We start from the raw sequence: 22,172 nt of genomic DNA, 5'->3' as shown, positions 1-22,172 counted from the left end.
ATGCTCCAAAAAAGAGATTATCTAGGATTTAAACATTATGAATATGATTTGACCATCTTGGCCAATGAACTACCATTGTAGCAAGTGTTGACATCAATACCAAATAATTTTTTGTTTGTTTGTCATTTTTCAAGGTCACTGGTATTGAGTGAGGATAGAAAAGCAGATAAATAAGTTATCACATTTTGAGAAAAATGGTTGAATTCAAAGGAATTATTAGTTTCCTATTTGAGTTTTGGTATATCGAATTTATAGTTTTTGCAGTTTTACCTAATAATGAGACAGTACCATACATGGATTGCATAATGGCTGTATATTTTACAATGATGATACAAGTTCTTAAAGTGGTGTTCATTTTTTCCAGGCAGTAGAACACCTCACATATGTTATTTGGACTAGCATTAAACACAGGCATGAATTCAGTATTAATGACTGCAGTTATTACATTGATATCTCCTAGCACTGAAGATTAAATGGTGGGGTTTTGGCAAGAAGGAGAGAACACTGAGCCAGCACTTCAACAAAGTTGACAATGATTTACAGAAATGCTGCCCTAAGTTCCACTTGCTTTCGATGTTTCTCTCCCTTGGCCACCTTTGGGTCAGACTGGATTGTTGCCTCCCCAAAAGGCAAGGCATAGGAGCTGAAAAGTAGCAGAAGAGTGAAAGTAATTTTCCCCATATCACGGAACAAATTAGCTGAGGAACCAGGTCTTTCTGGGGTGTTAATAGATTTAATTGTGTTTTTCTCTATATGTTGCAGAGCACATCAAAGGCTGAATTAGCTGGCTCTGCGAGCTAAAAAAGCATTAATTAATTCATTTTTGGCTGCTCATTTAGGGCACAGTTTAGAGGTCTTTTCAATGTTTTTCCAGAAGCATGAAGAGAAAGTGTGTTTCAGGCTGTAGCCAAGTGTTAGGTTTCAAATTCCAAAGAAAAGCTCAGCATATTGGTAAACTGAATCTCAGTATCTTTCCCATTTCAGGAATGACAGTGACAAGAGCCCAAAAATAACCTTCAATTAGGCATCTCTGAGAGTCAGCACTCTTTGATCTTAGCTATTGAATGAGTAAAGAATAAGTCTATAAGGAATGAGAGCAGGGCTTAAAGCTAAATAAACAGAAAACCATTGTTAAGAGTCGCACAGGTTCTGACAGACTGAAATCCACTGCACTACTTCTGCCATAATCTCTGCCCTGTTTTGCTGATTCTTTTAGTTCATTTAGGCTGTCCTGCTTCTGGAACTGACATCAGTAAAATCAAAAGTGGTGTTGATACACTTCAGAGACAGCTGCATCCTTTCTAGACTATTTGATTTTATTTAATTAAAAATGAAAAGCCTGTGAAGGATTATTTTTATTAAATCTCTCCAGGACTAGAACTTTGTAAAGGGAACCTGGCAATGCCTATTCACTTGATATACTGTGCAGTGCATGAGAAGCAGAGGCTTAGCCTGTCTTCATGCTCCAGCTCTGTCTCTTTATTGCAAACAGCCGGCGAAATTCCATCATTAGGTTGATTAGACAGTTACTTTTAAGTCAACACTGAACAAATACTTTCCTGTAGCTAAGCCCAGAAAGTGGAAACAAACATTGCCCCACTTGACAAGTGCAGGAGTTTGTTATTGTCAATTACAGTTGACCACAAGTTTAAAATTACTGTTTCCAGTAAACGTAAAGAGTATTTTATTTCATTTTATTGATTGAAAAATCCAATTTAAATAGAGAAAAGGCTGCTACTGTGGCTTTGCTTGAAATGTTTTTTAAAACCACACTGTCTTATGAATGTTTGGAGAAAGTAAATGGTTACTGAGATATTTCCAGCTTGATCATAAATGGTTTCAATTAGACATCATGAAGCAAATTGGAAATGTAGAATCTGTGTTCAGTTGGGAAACACTATCTCCTTCACACAGCATCCTAAAATTAACTTCTCTCTTTAGTGCATTAAATTATCCCTAATTGCACATTTGACTGAAGGAGTAAGCCTCTTTTAATCAGTCATTGACATAAAGTTTATTTGCTTTGCAAACTGATAGATTGATCAATGCAAACATTGGTATTTGAAGCTAAACTGTGATATATAATACTGTCATTGTGAGTTAGGAATTAGAATTAAACATAATACTGTTAGAATGCCTGAAATCAAGAATTACTGTTGCTGCTGGCATAATTTTTAAATGTGCTTAGTTTCTTATGGCAATATATTTTGCAATCAAAAAAATAACAAGACTAGGGATTGATTTCAAGTATTAGTGTTCTGCTGACTCTGCATGTTGGGACAGGAAACCCCTTTCTCTTAACTCTGTCAGTGGCCATTTTGATTACATCTTCAGTATGAATTTGGGGAAGACATAAGCACTATGTCTTTTGTCAAAATCTAAAAGTGGTACTTTTTATTCTTCTCTTAGTATGCCAAAGAGGGAGGAACTCCCTCTTTCTAAATATGATAATGCCAAGGTTATGTTCAACATTCCCTTTCTTTTCATGATTAATAATCCACACATGCATAGAGTTCACTGTCCCAATTCCTACTGTGGTCTTCTTTGCTTGTTTATAGGTGAGGTTTTCTGTAGATTTGTCTTTACCTGTGAAAACAAGACCTATTTCTAACAATTTATTTGTCAGATCTTCAGGATAATCTGTTTTCTGTTTTTTCAGTGTGCCAGTAAGGTGAATGGGGGTCTGTACACTACCACAAAAGACTATCCTGATGAAGCTGTCCATTTTGCCAGGAGTCATCCACTAATGTATCAGCCCATCAGGCCTGTTCATAAGAGACCAATACTAGTTAAAACAGATGGAAAGTACAATCTTAAACAACTAGCAGTGGACAGAGTGGAAGCTGAAGATGGGCAGTATGATGTCTTGTTCATTGGCACAGGTAATTAAAGAAAGTAAGAAAGAAAATTTAATAATTTTTCTTTTGTCTCCAGGATGAAGGAAATCTATGGAACATGCCTTTTTAACAATCTTACTTTGCACAGCTGTGCCAGTCTTCACCTTACAGAGGGTAGTGGTCATTCTAGACCTGTGCTTCACTGTGATGATAACACTATATAGGAAAATAATGGTAGGGAAACATTTAAAGACTAGGAAGAGAATTTTAAGTATAGGATTCCATTTTAATTTCTTTTGTTTTCCAACAAGAACCTTAAATTAAATTGCTGAACAACCAGCCTTATTTTTTAAACTTCAGAACACAATCCTGTATCTGAGCATAGATCTGAGCTGAGACCTGGAGGCCTGAGAGAAAAAAAGGTGATATGATTTTCAAAAATATCAGCTCAAGTTACTGGCTTTATTCCACAGTTTATTTTCCCCAGTTCTGGAGACCACAAGTCTAGCTGATACCATTAAAAAGAAACTACCAGCTTCCAGATTTGGGGTTACAATACAGCTCAAGGAAGGAAGAAGGAAATGCTCAAGGTTTTTTTTTTAAAAAGTTATTAGGAGTTTCCTGCCAAGCTTTCTTGTCTTTCTTTTGTGCCATTTTCTTAAGACACAGAGAGCTTGTTTAAAGAGAATTTTTAAACATCTTCCAAACAAACACAATTAAGGCAAAATATAACATAGATCTTCACTAAGTCTAAGAAAACTGAGAAAAAGTAGATATCCCAATGGTATTTGAAAAATAAGAAAACTTAAAAAAATAAGAGGAAAGGCTGGAACTAGGCAAGATTTTAGTCACATCTAATCTGTCTGGAAAAAATCCAAGGATTCTTACATTCACATTTAATCAATTTAACAACAAGAGTGGTTTCACAAATCATTTTGACCATTTTCTCTAGGAAAGCAGTTACAGTGAATTATTTTTTACTAATGAAATTCCTCTGATAAGCACATTTTAGTGTTGAGAATATTGAAAAAAATATACTTGTAGAATAGCAAAGGCTATTATACTAGAGTTCTTTTCTAAGCTTTTAAATGACCGCAGTATGGTCTTGGTATTGAACTTACTGTAGTCTATAAAACATTGCACGATGTGTCACTTATTTCTGTACAGCATATTTTACAATGAGGCCTACATTTTTCATATTTTCTGCTTGCATTTCTGATTGAGATTGTTTAAAATGTTCTTGTATACAAGACCTCTGTTCAGCAAAGTTAAATCCAAAGGGGCTTAAGTGTGTGCTGTCTGATCTCAGGTGAGAAAAAATTCCAGCGAAAGAATTTGGGTTTTGGAAACTTTGAAATGAAACCTGCAATCTCTACTCTGACAAAGCTCCCATTAGAAAACTCATTACTTTTTTGGACAATATGATGTTAGAAAGAGTTAATATTTTTCTTAATCCAAATCCAACCTGCTGTGTAACAATAAGTAAGCAACGTCTTACAGCTGAGCAAAAGTTTCCTTAGGGTAGCAGTGCAGGTTAGAAAGGTTCATCAAAGGAGAAGTCTGAACATCAGAGCTTTCACATATCTGTCAGCAGGATTTGAAGAGAGATTTACTTATGAAAATCAGAGCTTGGAATACAATTTCTTTTTACTGTTCCATCACAAAATTGATGCCTTTGATTACATATTCTCTTTGAGAAATGATGTATGACCCCAGTTTAATGGTCCCTCTCTTTGTTTGCTCCTTTGATCTTTTGCTGAACATTTTTCCCAGTGCTTGCCTGCTTAATATTTCCCCTGTAAATCAAAGGTGACTGAAAGTAACAGAAGAAAGGAAGTGATGTCTGCCATTGTTGATGACAGATTTTCAGATTAAGGAGTGGAAGACTGTTCTATTAATAGCCAGTAATGCAAAGCCGAAGTAGTGGAAGACCAGATGCTATGTATGTGTTTTAATTTCCTGAGAGAGTTGCAGGGACAGAGAGGTTGATAAATCTAAAGTCCAATGTGCCTTAATCTTTTTGATATTTTAGTTCATTTTCCTTTGACTAACACCTTCACCTCAACAGCCGCTCAGTGTTTCCCTAGAGGAGAGTGAGAACTGTGCACAATGAACCCCTGAAGGTTTTCCTACTCTTACCTGGAGGAACAGAGCTACTGCCAGCAATTAAGGACACTAGTAGTTTCCTATCTAGTGTAAACAGTCAGATCCTATAATTAAAGCTACTTTACACTTGCTTGCCTCAATGGACTCCAATGGGATGGAATCAATGGACTCAGTTTCTGCCTACTCCCATTTCTTTTTCTGAAATATGGTCACCCTTTGTGATCCTTTTGCAGTTCACCAAGGGGTTATGACCCAGCATTTGAAAAATACCATTAATCATGTATCCTAGGCATGTTTCAGTTAACTATTCTTTTCTGGGGTCAAATTGTAATTTTTTTTTTATTTTCTCAGAGTAAGAATCCTCATTAATTACAGCAATATACAACTACCTGTACATGTTTATAAATTTCTGTCCATTAGCAATTTTAAGAAGTCATTTAAGGTATTTGAAGGACATATAAATATTTCCTCCAATTATAACCTCTTGGTATGTTTTGGTTTTTTTCTTTTTAATTTATTTCCAGATAATGGCATTGTGTTGAAAGTCATAACAATTTACAATCAAGAGACAGAATCAATGGAAGAAGTGATTCTTGAAGAGCTGCAAGTATTCAAGGTGAACTGTGCTGTATATGAAGTGTATATACAAGTCTTGAATTTTCTGCAGAATTAAAATGTCTAAAAAATCTGAAAGCAGTCAAATCTATAATAGCTGTGTGCAAGAAATTTTGTCAATTATATCGTTATTATATGACAGAAAATCTTCATTTTCAACTGATGTTTTTCTATGTGGAGTTATGGCCCAAGTACTGAAGCATATTGAAGCAAATCAGGACTACTGTCTTTCTGTTTACTTGCTTGGAAGTTGTAGTGTGACTTTTAATTAGAAACTTCTTGCATTTTATTTCATTTTCCCTCACATCCAAATAAGTAATTAAAAGAGGATAACTGTACACATGAAAATGTGCCTGCTAAAACCTTGGAAACCTAAATGAGGTCCAGACAGAAACAGCCCAATCCTCAGAAAGGCTGAATCAGTTAATCTGTCTCTACAGTGGGCAAACCTAAGTCCCAATGAGGCAAAACTCCATTCTGCTTAAGGATAACCTGATTAAAGCTCAGTGTTTGATATGTGACAAAGCTAATATAATGAAAATCTCTTAGTGAGCATTCATGTCAGGTCACAATAGCCACATAAAGCAGGAGGATAAGCTACTTCAAACTGTAGGGAAACTCTAACATCAAAAGTTAGACATTTAAATCTGGTACCTGCATTTAGGCAGAAAAACTACTGACTTGTTTCCTGAAGGGGGGTGGAAGTCACAGAATTTACCTCTCTTGATAAAGTTCGTTTTCAATAGACCTATTGGGGGCTATGTCTTGCTCCAGGAAATCTGAGCAGAGGGTAGAGAGGACAATGGTAAAAGAAGGAATTCCTGCTATTTTTATCTTATCTTCAATGAATGTTTTGTTATAAAGAACACTCCACTTATCACTCTCAAGTAGGACAAAAGAGATTCAGTGGTGGTAAGAGCTAATGTCATGTTTGACAGGGAAATTGTAGTGTTCCTGTAGCTCTGATAATCCTGAATTAAGTGTTGGCTGGTTGTTTTTAAATAAACTCTTTTAAAGTAATACTTCTGAAAGTCGCAATTTCCTCACACTTTCCTTAAAGGAAGTAAAAGTATCTTGCAAAGTTGAATGTAATAAGGAAATATCAATGCTATTTTACCTAATTTATTTTCATAGCAAAAAGACATTCTTTTTTCTAAGCAAGTAAATATTTCCTATTTTTTAGATGCCAGTTCCTATTATTTCTATGGAAATCTCTTCAAAAAGGGTGAGTATTTGACATGTTTGAAATGTGAAAATTGTGACTCAATGTAATGAAGCTGTAAATGGTATAGAAATAGATAGATGCATAGATAGATGGATGTATGTCATTTATAATGAGATCTGGTTGGATACATGTAATCCTGTAATACAAACATGGTTATCTGCTCTGTTCCTTTATAAAGCACTCATGTTTTTCATTTCTAATGTTAAATATCCTTAGTTTACACTGTCATGCATATCAAGGCACATAAAACTCAATCTGTTTCATGAGTTACTGTCGTAGTAATCACAGTAGGGATTAGCTTGGCAACTCACAGAAGAGTTCCTTTCTGATAAATGCAGATAGATTTCAGCCCAAGGGGATGTCAGTGCAAAAAAAACCTTGCTGGGTCGCCCACATAGTCAGGTGCCCAGTAGAGCTGTTTGGATCTGAATCCCTTTTGAGTTTCTGCTAGTTTCTGCTAAAATAAACACCCAGTTTATAACTCTTGTGAGTAGATTCTTATCCTTACTATATCATCATATCATCTCAGCATGAAACCATAATAAACACCCAAGGATAGTTATATCTTAACGTTAGACATCCTGTGTAGTATGGCTGCACATAAACACAGTGAAGCAGAAGTAACAAAGGACGACAACTGCATTAATAGGAGGTGTGAGTGTGCCCCAAAAGATTATTTAAGTTTTGGTGTCTAGCCAATTTACATTCTTCCTGTAGGTAATGCAGAAAGAAAAATCCTCTGATGGTGATTCAGAGGAGGATCTTGGGTCTAAGTATTCTGAATTATTTCCTGCATCAATCTTTTTCCATGGACTGTGAAATCACCTCTGGAGACTAGAGTGTCTAACACTGCACCTAAGTGATCATTTGGAGAAAGAGCCAGTGTCATTTCAGATAATTGCCTCACCTTTAACTCTCAGTCAATTGTCATGGTAAAAGGATTATGTTGCAAGACTAAAAAGGAGATACTTTATAAAAAAATGAAGTAGTATTCTTCTATTATATCCATCTTCCAAGAGGGCTGCTAACTCCACAAATTCAAGATATATCTGGAAAATCTGGAGAGAATTGTAAGAAAGCCACCAAAGCAATCCAGTGGTTGAAGAAAAAAAATTCTTATGAGAAGTAAAAGTAGCTTAACTTTCTCAAGATATCAAAAAGAAAAACTGAGTGAGAACAGGAGAGCCAGATATATATTTTACCATGTGAAGTGACTTCCTACTGTGTGCATGGGGATTCTTGAACATTGATGGAGAAACAATATAAGATTTAATAACCAAGTTCAGCTTGCTGAATGTAGAAATGGAATACAGTTTCCTGATACTGAGGACAATTAAATGTTGGAATACATGTAGGGACAGGGCTGGCACCAAGTCATTTTGCCTTTAAAATCAGCAGAAATATAACTTAGCTGAGTATATGTGAAAAAAAATTGTGTACCTTGAGCGTTTGGGCTGGTTTCCTTTCAACTTGGAGTGACTGAGCCTGTGGAGACCTCCTTGCTGGCTATGTCTCAATATCCTTATAACACTGACCAGTCTTCACCAAGTCATGGTACAATAAAATATCACATTTCAGGGCTGAGCTACTTATCCCAGCAGAAACTGGCAAAGAATGTTCTTCTTTGATGTTCAGTTGGCTAGATATCAGCTGCTTTTTTGCCCTCCTCCAGTGAACCAAGACTTAGAGATGTCTTTACCTCTGCTAAAAGATGAAAGAGAAAATCCCATCTCATATGTCTCATTGAAAGTGTTGTTTCTGTCTTCTGGGACAATCATAATGCAGCCTTTGCAGAAAAAGAATTTCCCTAAAACAAGTATCCTAGGTTTCTTCTTCATTCCAGTTGGCAGACTGAGTTCCTGCTACTATCATCTGGTTTATCTCAGCAGAAAAATTCTTCAAGCACTGCTGTTACCAACCTCTCCTAGTTTCTTCCCCTGGCATCTCTGAATGTTAAATTTTGTGATCTAAACAGATATAAGAGGTGTAATTAGGAACAAGAATGAACTATCTGGATTAAAATTTGTGTCTTGTCATAACCTAAATGAGCTGTCAGTATTTTCCAGAGTTAAGTAATTTTAAAATAACAGATTCTGAAAGCTTGGTCAAAGAGTGGGAATTACGGACTAAGTTTGGCCATTAGGATAAGCACAATTTAGGAATCTCTTTTCTGACTGGTAAAACTGTGGAAGTGAGCTGTACATGAGTAGTTTCTATTGCAGTCCACACTGCATGTTTCTGTGTTCAGGTAATTTACCTTCATCAATTGCAAGACTTTTTCTCAAATTCTTGTAAATATAAACTATTCTTTTCTGAATTATTGTGCTAGCATCTGAAGTAATATTTTGACCACCTGTCATTTGATTTGAAAAGGACATTCATGTGAACTCAAAAGATTCATTAGTACTAATCCTGAAAAGAACCTCAAACATTACAAATAAACATTAAAGAAGTAGATAGTGACTGGTTAATTTGTAAGAAAAGACTGCACAACAGGAAAAAAAAAAGAAATCTCGCTACTACTGTGCTTGCAAATGTGTGACCGCATTTTAAGTAGCCACATCAAGAGGTAAATTTACTTGAATACTCCCATTTTAAAATTGAGTTTGCTTTTAACTCCTGCATATTTGAACTTCTTCATTGAAAGTCTTTTATGTTAAGGGATTTTTTTGCAGATCAATTAGGTGACAGAGAAGTGAAGAGGGAGGCACTGGAAAATATCTTGATGAAGAGAAAGAAATGTAAACCCCTACCTATTCAAACACAAAGTTTACAAAGCTGAAAGTTCAGAAACGAGGATATGCCAAAACAAACTTGTTCATTTTACTTTCTTTCTGTTTCTCTGTCCTCATGTAGGAGAGTTTAATCTGTAATCAGATATTCTTCTACAGAGTAACTGTGCCTCCCTCAGGGCACAGGCTGGATGCACAACTGGCAAGCAAGGATAAATCTAACATTTTTTAATAACTGCATTGGTAACAGAAGTTTTAGTGGGAATTCTAGAGTTTAATCTTATGTTGTGTATTTTTTACAGCAACAGCTCTATGTTGGCTCCGAGTCAGTCATAACACAGGTGAAGTTCCACCAGTGTGACATGTATGGCACAGCCTGCGCCGACTGCTGCCTCGCCCGAGATCCCTACTGTGCCTGGGATGGGATCTCCTGCTCCCGTTACTATCCCACAGGAGTGCAGGCAAAGAGGTGAGACCTGTTGTTTTTCGATACACTTTTTGCAAAATATCTGCATAAATGGTTCCTACTATAATACAAAGTACTTCGTATCTCCCCCTCATACAAATAACTGAACAGTGAGACGTCAGCTGCTAATTTATTAGCATAACCTTAGGGGATTGCAAGTAGACAAATGCACAGGATGGTATAAAATGCAGTACCAGGAATATTTTTATGAACAAAGCTAAGTCACTTAGGAATTATTTACAATACATTGTAAACAAGCCTTAATTTCCTTATACATCTTTTCACGTGCAGAGAAAAGATGCTTTACAACATGTATTATACAACACTGCATTAACATATATAGTAGAATTTCTAAAAAAAAAAAAGTTAAGAAGAATCTGTGTTAATAGTCAAATACCTTTACCAGCCAAAATCAAACCAGCAAAAGCTAAGGTTTAGGTTAGGCTTTTTGCAGTGAATTGAAAGGTAAGTTATTCTAGAGACCAGTTCAAAGCACAAACAAAATTTAGGTGCTTTAATTCTTCCCTTGGGGAGACTATTCCTCTCTATCACCATTCACTTATTCATGGTTCTTAACCTTCAGTCCTTCCTGTAGTCATTTCCCTGTCTTCTTCCCTCTCAAACCCAGGTTCTGCAATTCAGCTACACAAATCAAGCTTCTAGAACACGCATGTTTTAATCCAGACCATTTCACAAAACCTAGTCATCTCTGCCACCTAAAGAGAGTAATTTCTAACCTGAGTGAGCAAAAGTTTTGTAATGTATAATTCTTTCTGTGTTTTTTTTTACGATTACTGGTTCTGCAAATATATGCTTAAGTATAAATTAGACCTAAAAGGACTGCAAGGATTATAATGAATTGAGTAACCTCTAGGGAGAGTTTTGAAAACTAGTGGAGGTGATCAAATCAAAATCAAGTTATAGTATCCCAAATGTGTTATTGTTTCTTAAGGAAAACCAGGAAGGTATGTCTTTTTTGGTTGTTTTTGTTTGTTTGTTTGGTTGGTTTTGTTTTTGTTTTTTTTTATTTGTTTTTTGTTTTGTTTGTTTGTTTGTTTTTTGGTTCTGTGCATCTTATCTTTCCATGAACCTGGACGCACTCAAAGAAATGCAGGCTGAGAATAGCCAGGCCCAACACACATTTCTGTAGATTTTTCTAAAATATAATTAATACAGTCATGTTACCTTGAGTAACATGACTTTTTGAATAAGGCAAATTAAAAAGTAAAAATGAGAAACACAGTCTATGACTCAGCATAATTAAGAATCTCTTGTATTTACTGCACTAAGACATAGGTTAAACCAAGCAGGAAATGTACATCATTTTTACAAGCAGGATTGCATAGTCTTCTCATGCCTCTTGCAAGTAGACCTAAAGGGAAATAGTGGGCTCCAGATGTCTGCTTAGTGTGAGATGAGTCTGGTTAAAATTTTCAGGCCCCAGATTAAGAAATATGAGCAGTTATATAGTAGGCTGGGGAGATTAATGTCCTACAGTAAATGTAGAAATTGAATTATCATAATTATAAAGCATATGGGTTACTCATCTAATGATGTAAAATTCATTTGAGGAAAAGAGGGCTTTAAAAATCTCCCAGCAGCCTGCCAGCCTGCTAACAGTATCGCCATTTACGTTGTTCTACAGGCTACTTATTGTCCAAGAAAAGATAAGAGAAACTCACTCTACCCTGAACTTTGTTGTACATGTTTAGCATATTTTTTGTGTAAGACAATTTCCAGAGTAGCAGCCTTTAAGTCCCCTGACACACGCATTTATCCAGGGCTGAGTGATACGAGCAGTACCCCAGGCACCTTCCTGTGCCTTGTGCCCCCGACATTCAGCAGGTCAGCCTCTAAAAGAAGAAAATGCTGTTGCTATCACCCTCCTTCTCTTGAGATAAGCACTGCAGTGATGGAGAAGGGATTTGCACTCAATTGAATGTTCTTGAAGTCTGCAAAACTTGTTTTACATGTAAGAGTTTGGGGAACAGCCAGAAAGACTAACAATGTTGAGAAGCATAGATGGCATTTACTTTGTTCACTTTAGCTCATAGCTGAAGCTCAGAGCATTTTAAATTTAAGAGCTTACACTAACTGGTACGTGGGGAGACAGGAGAGCTGCTTGGAGCATGTTGGGAACTTGTCTTAAGTTGCTTCCCATCAAATACCAGGTGAGGAGCACTGCTGGAAAAGGTAGGTCCTGGTAGACTTGGAGTTTTCTGATACCAAGTGGCACTGAGCAGCTGATAACCCTGCCATGGCCTCCTTGGACTCCAGACAGAATTAATGCCACATCCCAGAGTGTTCATATATTAATTTGGTCTTGTCCAGGACTCCAGATTCCTGCTCAAGCTGTACATGGTGGTACTTGTAGTGTGAGTGCAATGGGCATAGGAGACCACTGATTTCACATGTTCCTGACATCCCTCCCTTCATTGGGACTCATGGAGCTGTGCCTTACATTGCAACACACTTGAGCTGGCCTTAACACCACCTCTATTTGCTCAGATGTGGCACTCATACTGTATATTTAGGTGGACTTTTGACTTGTAAGAGCAGTGCTGCTGGTGAGTAAGAGCACTGCTCAAAGCTCTCTTTTTAATTCCAGTTCTACTGAGAAGAGTTGAACTGAGGCAGGGATGTACAGTGTGTCCTCCCCACTTTGATTCAAATGCTATATGCTTTAAATCCTAATGTCTCCAAGGTATAACAAGTGTTTAGAGAAACATTAAATAGAAATCTGTAAACTAAGGCATGCAAAGGATTTAAAGAGAAGTGAAGCATAAATAGAAAAACCCTCTGCTTGACATCTGGGACTAATTTTTCAAATCATGAAAGTCTTTCTTATAATTCCTTGTACATGCATAGCCTGGATAAAATTAATTAAATGTAGGATTTAATTAAAGACAAATAAAAACTGAGTCCAAAATCCCATATCTTGATCCTCGGAGCACAACACACCCCAATTCCATTGTAATTACAGATGTATGGCTCCTACATACTGCAAATACTTCAGATACCAGAAGGAATTTCTATTGCATTCAAATTTCATGAAGTGTACTTGAGAAAGTATAGGTCCAGAAATGCTTTAGTTAGCTATTACCTCTGCAGTCTGACTCAGATAGGTTCAGTTTTGATCTAAATAAGCACTAAATTCTACAAGTGAGATTCTTTGCTCTGACAGCTCACTGTCTAGGCTGAAAAAGGGATGAAGTAATTTTAAAATGCCTTTGAGCTTGGATCTAGTGTGATTCTTCAGCTAATTTTTAGAAGCTGACAGTCACTCCCCCATCTCCTCTCCCTCTCTGGCCTCTTTCTCCATCAACCACTCCATCAGCAAGTACACCGTCTGCAAACTTATGCAAACTGTAGCAGTGCCTTTTCTCCTCGAGACTTTTCAACTTTGCCTCATCCATTCCTGGGAAATGATAAAGGATCATGAAAATGATGGTGATGACCACTGTATTCCTTTCTTGCAAATAATTTTTAATAAGTTCCTGAAAGCACAGAGTTACAGACTGAAGTCTAAATTCACAAAATTATAGATTGCAAAAGGAACTTCCATACATTCAGTACATTTTCTAATCACTGAAAATTGCTTATAGTAGTTTATCTCAGGGATTGCCTGGTAGTCTGTTATTCACAGAATTCTGAATAAAATTATTTCTAGGAAAAAAAAATACCAGGCTTATGTCAGTATTTGTGAAATGAGTTTATCTCCCACCATCTCCCTCCTTTGCAGCACCTCGTCCCATTTTTCTGTTCTCCTCAGGAAAGTAGCAAGTGAAGACACTGGTAAATATATCTTCCCCAGTCTTCACACTCACAACAGCGAAATTCCATCAAACAAACATTTTATTTTCTTGAATGGTTCTGACAACTGGAGAAATAATCCCATTTTACAAGACTAGGATTTTTTTAGCTGTACAAGGATCATAAGGAACTGCAGACTAAATAGAACACGCCTGCCACCTGTCCAGTTCCTGCTAGATAGAGCTGCTGGGCCTGACGGTAACAGGGTTTTCTTGCTTGTTTTTTTTCAAGGCTAATGCATATCCTACAGAGTTTATGTATATCTGTGCAAGACAATGTCTCCTTCGAGCAATCTGTGTACACAGACATACAAACTTGGTGGCATCATTATTCAGCACTGACACTTTGCAGAGTTATCAGTAGGCATGGCTGCAACATCCATACATTGCAATGACAACTCCCAGGCCATGATAAAGCCCAGTTGCTACCTCAGAATCTCCAGTTTTGTTTATTAACATGCATGTATTGTTAGATTTTCTCCTTAAAAGGCTCCACTGAATTTGGAGATTCCCCTGAAAAAAAACAATGGTAAAACATTAGTTCTCTGAATATCGGTAGAGGTTAAAGCTGTCCTCTTGGTCCACCAGCACTCCTGGATCAGGAGTCCATATGGGTGACAGAACTTGGAAAAGAATCGGTATCTACTGCCAGGTTAGAAATGTGATGAGTAACATCTATGGACAAGATCTTTAAATAGTGTAAATCTACATGGTTCCAGTAAATTCTATTTGTACCAAATAAAAATTGTGTTTGTGTTCACTCAGCACCGGAGAGAAAAATTACTTCAGTTGTAAATGCAAAGAATAACAGAACTCTTTGGCTTTACTTGTTTCTAGCATCTATAATTTATACTGTACACATGCCTGCTGTGTGAGATTTGCTGCACTGCATATTTCTTAATCTGTTATGTATGGCATTGGCAATACAGTGTAGAATTATTCTTTATGCAAATATAGGAAAAGTATCCTTAGTAAAACTAAATTTCATGTTGTAGAACATGCAACATCTGGCAAGGTATAGCATTCCAATAAGCTCTTTTATTTCCCAAGTAAGCAATTTTAATCTTATTTATCAGGACACTCAGAGGTAAAAAAAGCCATATAAAATCAAAATTCTTCTGGGAATGCACCATATAATCATGGTTTTCAATTTTTCTGTAAATACCTATAAAAAACACAAACCTCAAAACTCAGACTGATTTTTCTCTCAAAAGCACTTGTAATATTTCCACGTGGAAACCAGGGCTCCCAGGTTCTGATTACAGTTCTGCCACTAGTTTGCTTTCTAGGTATGGGTAAATCATGAATCTGTCTCTTTCTCTGTTGAGAAAAATGAACTTAGTAACTGTCTGTTACAAAGGTAAAATAAAATAAAGTATTTTCTCTGCTTTGAGATTCCCCATTAAAAAAAAAAACAAACAACAAAAACACACAAGAGTGAAGGTTAAAAGAAATACCAGTCACATACATGGGAAACTGTTCTAAATTAAAAAAGGAAAATTTCCTTGTTTTCCAAAGAGAGAGAGAACCAAAATACAGGCTAAAGGTCCCTTTGACTGAATGATGTCCAGTTGGTTCAAAGGATCTTGCTTTGTTATTTATAACATCTGTGTAGTTATGTATAAACTGGATACACAGTTGTGCCTCTTCTCCAAATAAATGTGGGGGTTTTTTTCAGACATGATTCCTGGTAGGTTGAGTAGAGAGAAAATGCCAATACATAAATGAGTACTTCTCACGGCAATGTTAATTTTTTATAGCAAGTAAGGATTAACTCCTTATGTTTATAACTATTGTCACTTTAACATAACACAACAGTATTTAAGTTAAACATGTTCTCTCAAACAATTCCATTTTTTTCCCTCCAGACGTTTCCGCAGACAAGATGTTCGGCATGGAAATGCAGCGCAGCAGTGCTTTGGCCAGCAGTTCATTGGTAATCTATTCAACACTTACAAATTGCTAGTAAATGCCTGGAACAGACAGTACAGATTTTGCCAAGTGTATGAGCCAGACCACAATCTCACCTGAGCTTTTTTACTGGCATATTTCAATACTGTTATAAGAGTTGTGGGGATGAGCCCACACCATCCAGGTCTAAGAATTTACTGTTTCAGGTGCATCCCATAATGTTCATGTGGTCCTGCAGCGCTGCTATTCAGACTAAAGATGTGGATAATGAATCTCAATGGATTCGAAGAGAAACAAAAGCATAAAGATGGCGCAGGTATCAGAAATAACAGGGCTGTATCCTGAAAAGGATACGAAATAGTGTCAGGACACTTAGCCAGAATTGAAGGAGCTCCATAGCACAGACATGAGTAATCATATGCTAGGACAAAAATATGTATTTATGATTATTATCAAGATTTCTGCTCTAAAAACAAACAGACAAACAAAAATCAAAAACCAAACCAAACCACAACAACAACAGGGGAAAAAAACCCAAAAACAAAAACAAAAAATAAAACCAACCAATCAATCATACAACAACAACAAATGACCCCACACAAACAAACAAACAAAAAAACAAAAAGCACACACTAGAAAGAAAAAAAAAAACTGAGAAAAAGATAGATTATTGTGTCTAATGCTGTTGTCCAAACCTTGGAAAGTGATGTTTTCAAACACTGGTATTGGGAATAAGAAAACAGAGAGAAAACAGGTGCCTGGATATCCTTAGTATTTGGCAGGATAACACATTACATTGATAGAGGAAAAGAAATAAACCATAAGAGGTTCTTCTCGAAACATAACCAGAGAAACAATATTTTAAATATTAGATAGATATTTTACGTGGGAAAGCTTTGTTAAAATTGAAACCTATTGGAGGATATAGTACATTTTGGAAAAGTATATCCCAATATGAAACACTAATTATTCAGCAAGTTTAAAATACAACAGAGAAATCACAATCATATAGAATAGTGTATTTTCTTAGGGTATAAAACTAATTGGTCTCAAGAATCTTTCTCACTACAATGGAATAAGATGATTTCATTAATGAGGCCATTGGTTTCCTCCAGTGTAACAACTAGCTAATCTTCCTCCAGATATTTTGTTGAATGGAAAAGCAGAATTGAGTTTTGATTAAATTCACTCACCTTGTTTTTATTAGCACCGTTGGGCCAAAACTATACTTTCATTTTACACATGTGTAACATGGATACGTATAATATTGGTTAGAGTATTTATAGTTCTTCAGAGTTTCGCTTTGCAAAAGGTTTCGTGCTCTGTTTGTACCCCTAAAAAATTGAATTATTTGTTATATTTAAACATACATTGAATCTTTCTGTTTCACTGAGTGAAAATTAAATTAACTATTCATAAGAACCAGGCCCAAGCAATTAACAGTGTGAAAGGCTGAAATCTGTTTCTCTGTGTATAACTTTAGGTGAATCATGGCACAATTTGGTCAGATGCTATGAAAGTCTGCGATGATGGGAATATTTATTTAGCAAGTCAGATCTTCACTAGACATTACTTTTCAGTCACTATCTGATTGGATCTGAATCAAGCTTCACTCTTAAAAGTAAATATATCCTGAATATGGAGTGTAACAAGTATTTGCAGTTACACATTTTTGAAGCATTTATTTTCCTTCCAGGTGAAGTCCTGGAGAAGACTGAGGAGCGACTTGTTTATGGAATAGAGTACAACAGCACCCTTTTGGAGTGCACCCCTCGGACCTTACAAGCAAAAGTAATCTGGTTTGTCCAGCGAGCACATGAAACTAAGAAGGAAGAGGTAAATATTCCTGTATACTAATCTTTATTTCAGTAAAAAAGTCTGCTGTTAGGAATATTACATCTTCACTGAAAGGCCTGTCACCAGTTGCTGAAATGTATGTGTCAGGGAAAATCATTATGTTCATCTGGTCTCTTGAATTAATAGACCTGAGAACTTCATCTGGTGTTTGCATTTAGCATCTTGAATGCAGATGTTAGAAATGTAGTGAAGCTTACTTAAGATCTCAAAACAAAAGAGAATCCACCACTTTTTTTGGTATGTTATTGCAGGGATGAAATATGAACATATTACTTCCAATGTTAATGTAGCTCAACATCCATTCATTCCTGCTACCTCACCTGTTACATTACAGAATCTTCTGTAAATGAGTATTGGTGGATTCTCTGCCTCTTTTACATGTATTTTCCTATTATGAAAATGCTCCATAAGTGTTAATATATTTACTCCTCAATACCTCTCTAATACATATCACTGTATCTATCCCCACTTAGAATATGGAAGAACATAGGAAGAAAAGCCTTGGACTACCAAAGGATAAGGATAGTTGCCTTACTGCCTAGCAGCTAGGCTCTACTGCAAATGTGCAACCCAGGCTTAGCCATAGACATCTGCAGATCTCTGCAATGGGACTCCCCTGACAGAAAATATGGACATTTATGAAAAAGATATCTACCTAGGAGCTAGTCAATGTAGGCTGCCTTTGAAGTCAGACTAGATGATGGACTTACAGCCAGTGGTATTACCTTTTGGTCAGGTAAAAAGTTACTAGCAAACCACTGAACATAAAAATATCCAAGGATGACACGCTCTGCTTTAAATATCTAAATTTAAGGAAAATGAATGTCATCCCTATTTCTGGCACATTTTTTTCCCACAGTTTTGTCCAAGTCCCTAATCTCTACATGGTTTTTCACACTTGGCAATTCCTCATGTATTTAGCTGGAAGATCCCTATCTATCCATAAACATTCTTACAACAGAACTATTAATCAGGTCTTTTACAGAAAGTGATAAAACTGTGAGGTGGTGAGGATGTCCTGCTATATACACATCCCTTTAGACCCACTAGACAATGGACATCATAAGTGTAAATTTGAATAGGCTCTAATTTCTAATCCCATTAAAACATTTGTTTTAGTATTTCCCCGTGAAAGTTATTCCATTTAACCTGAATAACTACATGGTTATTAGAAAAAGACAAAGAAAAGCAAAAAGTAGTAGAATGGTAGAATCATACAATCACAGAATGGTTTGGGTTAGAGGGGACCTCTAAGGATTGTTTAATCCAAACACCCTGCCATAGGCAGGGACATCTTCCACTAGACCAGGTTACTCAAAGCCCTATCCAACTTCACCTTGAACACTTCCAGGAATAGGGCAACCACAGTCTCTCTGGACAACATGTGCCAGTGTCTCACTACCCTCACAGTAAAAAAATGTTTTGTTTTTGTCCAATCTAAATTTTACCCTCCTTCAGTTTAAAACCATTGCCCCTGTCCTGTTACAGGGCCTGGTCAAATGTTCCCAACTTTCTGAAAGTACTGAAAGATCACAATAAGGTTTCTCCAGAGTCTCCTTCTCCAGGATGGACAACCCCAGCTCTCTCAGTCTTTCTTCATAGAAGAGGTGCTCCATTCCTCTGTTCAGTTTTGTGACCCTCCTTCAGGCCCACTCTAACAGGTCCATGTCTAACCAGGAACCTCAGAGCTGGACACACTGTTGTGGTTATGCAGCCCAGGATACAGTTGGTTTCCTGGGCTGCAAGTGAACCTGGTCGGCTTTTATCCAATTTCTCATCCCCCAGTACCCCAAGTCCGTCTCTTTGGGGCTTCTCTTGATCCCCCCATCACCCAGTACTTCTACTTAAATTCATCACCTTATTGTTAAATAAAAAACTGAGGATATCATTCTCCTGGACGCTCCTGCTCCTGGATTAGACAGCTCAGTGCTTCCCACTCACCATCATCTGAGAAATCCTCATAGTCAACAACTCTGCCCTGGGGAGGTGTAGGGGGAACTTAAACACCAAGCTCAGAGTAGAGGCTTAAGATCACAGTGGTCCTACCATACCAGTGTATAAGAGAATTCACAGCAACACTTATCACAGATCAGCTGACAAATGCCCATTTGTTTTCCATTAAGTAGATTATTTGTATGTTTCTAAATTATTTCCCTCTGTGATTTAACCACAAGTGACTAAACCATGCTAGGAAAACAGGAAACTGTCTGCTCCCCTATATGTTCTTCCATGATGTCCAGATTTTTTAGATTGCTTTCCTTTCACAGCTCAATCTCTTCTTTACTTCAAGTAAATATTTTTGTTTTAAGAAAGCCCTGTAAATTAAAGGTTTGTGGATCTCTAATCTTCCTCTCAAAATTTAATATGAGATTTATGAAAGTACAGTTCAGAAATAACTGCACTAGTTTAATGTAATACCAAAGGCCTGTGCTCTATAACTGCATCATTTTTTTTTTTTTTCAGGTGAAGACAGATGACAGAATAATCAAAATGGACCTTGGACTTTTATTCCTGAAGCTCCATCGTCTGGATGCAGGGACTTATTTTTGTCAGACAGTGGAACACAGCATTGTTCACACTGTGAGGAAAACCACCCTGGAAGTAGTCGAGGAAGAACGTGTAGATGAAATGTTCAATAAAGACTATGAGGAGGAGATACCTCACAAAATGCCATGCCCAATGCAGAGTAGTATACCTCAGGCATCAAAACCATGGTACAAGGAATTTCTTCAACTAATAGGTTACAGCAACTTCCAGAGGGTGGAAGAATACTGTGAAAAAGTGTGGTGTACAGATAAGAAGAGAAAAAAGTTGAAAATGTCTCCCTCCAAGTGGAAATATGCCAACCCTCAGGAGAAGAAGGCAAAGATCAGACAAGAGCATTACCGGTTGCCCAGGAACATAGCTGACTCTTGATGGACAAAATCCATCCACTGTTTCTGAGCAAAAGGACTTAAGAGGGAGAAATCAGTCTTGATTTGAGTAAATTACACAGGTTTATATATATAAAATATTGGGACTGAAAAAAATGCTATGGTAAGTTATATTGTACACATGATGACTGTTTAGAAGCATTTTAAACGAAATCTTCTCAGCTATTTGGTTCTAAGTCAATGCATTAGGGATGACGTGACAATCTTCAGACTTTGAGTGCTTGAATCAGTCTCCTGTGTGGACCGTGCTTGTGCTGTATATTGTTGCACATGATGGTATATTTAACAAATTCGAATAGCTAAGCATTCACAAATGGATGAAAAGTATAACACATTTCTTTGTTTCACAAATTTCTCAAGCTTCTGAAAATGGCACGTCTTAAGATCTTTCCTTTTGATTGTGACCTGTCTGAGTTTATCACTGAGAACGAGTTATGTTAATATAGTGTATTGCTATTTCTAAAGGTAATGAAGGGAAATCCTATTTACTTCCCACAATTTTTTTTTTCATATCAATCATTTATGGAGTGCAATGTGCTCTCACAGCTAAATAATATTACCTAGTAACTTGATGTAAGTCAAATGCATGCTGAGAACACAGACAGAATGAAATTCATCAATTTATCTATATAAGAAGTTGAAATAATGGTTTAGATAGAAAACGAGTCCATCTTGTGTCTAGTACATTGCATTAGTGATGACACGAATTAAAGGATCGCCCTCTTGTGGCAAAAAAAAGGCAAAACCTGATACTAAAATTCATTTACTGAAGAAATGTGTATAAGCAGAGAAGTATTACCGAGATCCGCAGCTGGTTTGTTTTCAGCAGACACTTCTAGTCTCCATGTGCTAAATCCACAGATTTAGAAGGTAGTGTTGGAAGTCATTTATACTGGAAAGGCAGCATTTAAAGTGATGCTTTATGTTGTTAACGTGCTTTTGGGGTAAAACGCAGTCATAAAAAGTTACAATGTAGATTAAAAGCAAGAACAGCATTATACAGCTGTGTTTCTGTAGTTTCAGGATCTACTTCACTTAAATCTTTTTCTGGTATGTGATCTCTGATCTAAAGGGCTGTTTTGCTGCTGTTGTGAGTGATACCAGGGGAGAACAAAAGAACTAAGTTGCTTACAATCTTTCAAGGCTTACTATTAAAAAAAAAAAAATCTTTCTGTCTTTAACTACAAAAAAACAGATGCAGAAAATGCACAAAAATTAGTATTTCACTACCTGAGAAATCTATATTACAATATGAAATGTATACTGATTTTTTTAAATTGGAAATTTAAAAAAAAAAAAAATAGGGAAGTTATAAACACAAATGAGTCACAAATTACTTAATTCCTAAACTGAGAATATGATGCCAGTAATGGAAATAGCCAAGTTGATACAGATTTTTGGCCATCAAGAAAATATACAAGGAATTCATCAGCTCCAAAAAGCTTCAACTTCTAATCAGGAAATAGTGGAAATTAACAGCCTGGATAACGGAGGCTTGTGGTTTACTGTGTTAAAAAATGCAGCAATCAGGGCTAACCCAGTGTTGTTTTCCAAATAGGCTATTTGTAAGAGGAGCTCACAGCTGCTGTCAGGACCAGGGAGCTCTGCCATGCTCCTCTGAGAGTAGAGGTTGTCCCGGTGCTTGAAAAGGGCCCATGGGCACACTGTCAGCAACTGG

General features: G+C 36.7%; 1 protein-coding gene across 1 annotated transcript in view; it reads left to right on the top strand.

Moving 5' to 3' along the window:
• The window catches only part of SEMA3E (semaphorin 3E), a 133,438-nt gene extending 111,643 nt beyond the window's left edge, over positions 1-21,795 (top strand). The window contains exons 11-17 of the mRNA XM_027639928.1: positions 2,660-2,882; positions 5,468-5,559; positions 6,742-6,783; positions 9,818-9,984; positions 15,662-15,729; positions 17,401-17,540; positions 20,025-21,795. Of these exons, the coding sequence (XP_027495729.1) occupies positions 2,660-2,882; positions 5,468-5,559; positions 6,742-6,783; positions 9,818-9,984; positions 15,662-15,729; positions 17,401-17,540; positions 20,025-20,477 (1,185 nt within the window). The 3' untranslated portion in view covers positions 20,478-21,795. The remainder of the gene's footprint in view (positions 1-2,659; positions 2,883-5,467; positions 5,560-6,741; positions 6,784-9,817; positions 9,985-15,661; positions 15,730-17,400; positions 17,541-20,024) is intronic.
• The last annotated feature ends 377 nt before the right edge of the window (positions 21,796-22,172 follow it).

This window comes from Corapipo altera, unplaced genomic scaffold, assembly GCF_003945725.1.
Source record: "Corapipo altera isolate COAL_440 unplaced genomic scaffold, ASM394572v1 1b, whole genome shotgun sequence".
Classification (NCBI taxonomy): Eukaryota; Metazoa; Chordata; class Aves; order Passeriformes; family Pipridae; genus Corapipo; species Corapipo altera.
Note: the sequence above shows the minus strand (reverse complement) of the source record. Positions and strands in the feature narration are given on the sequence as shown.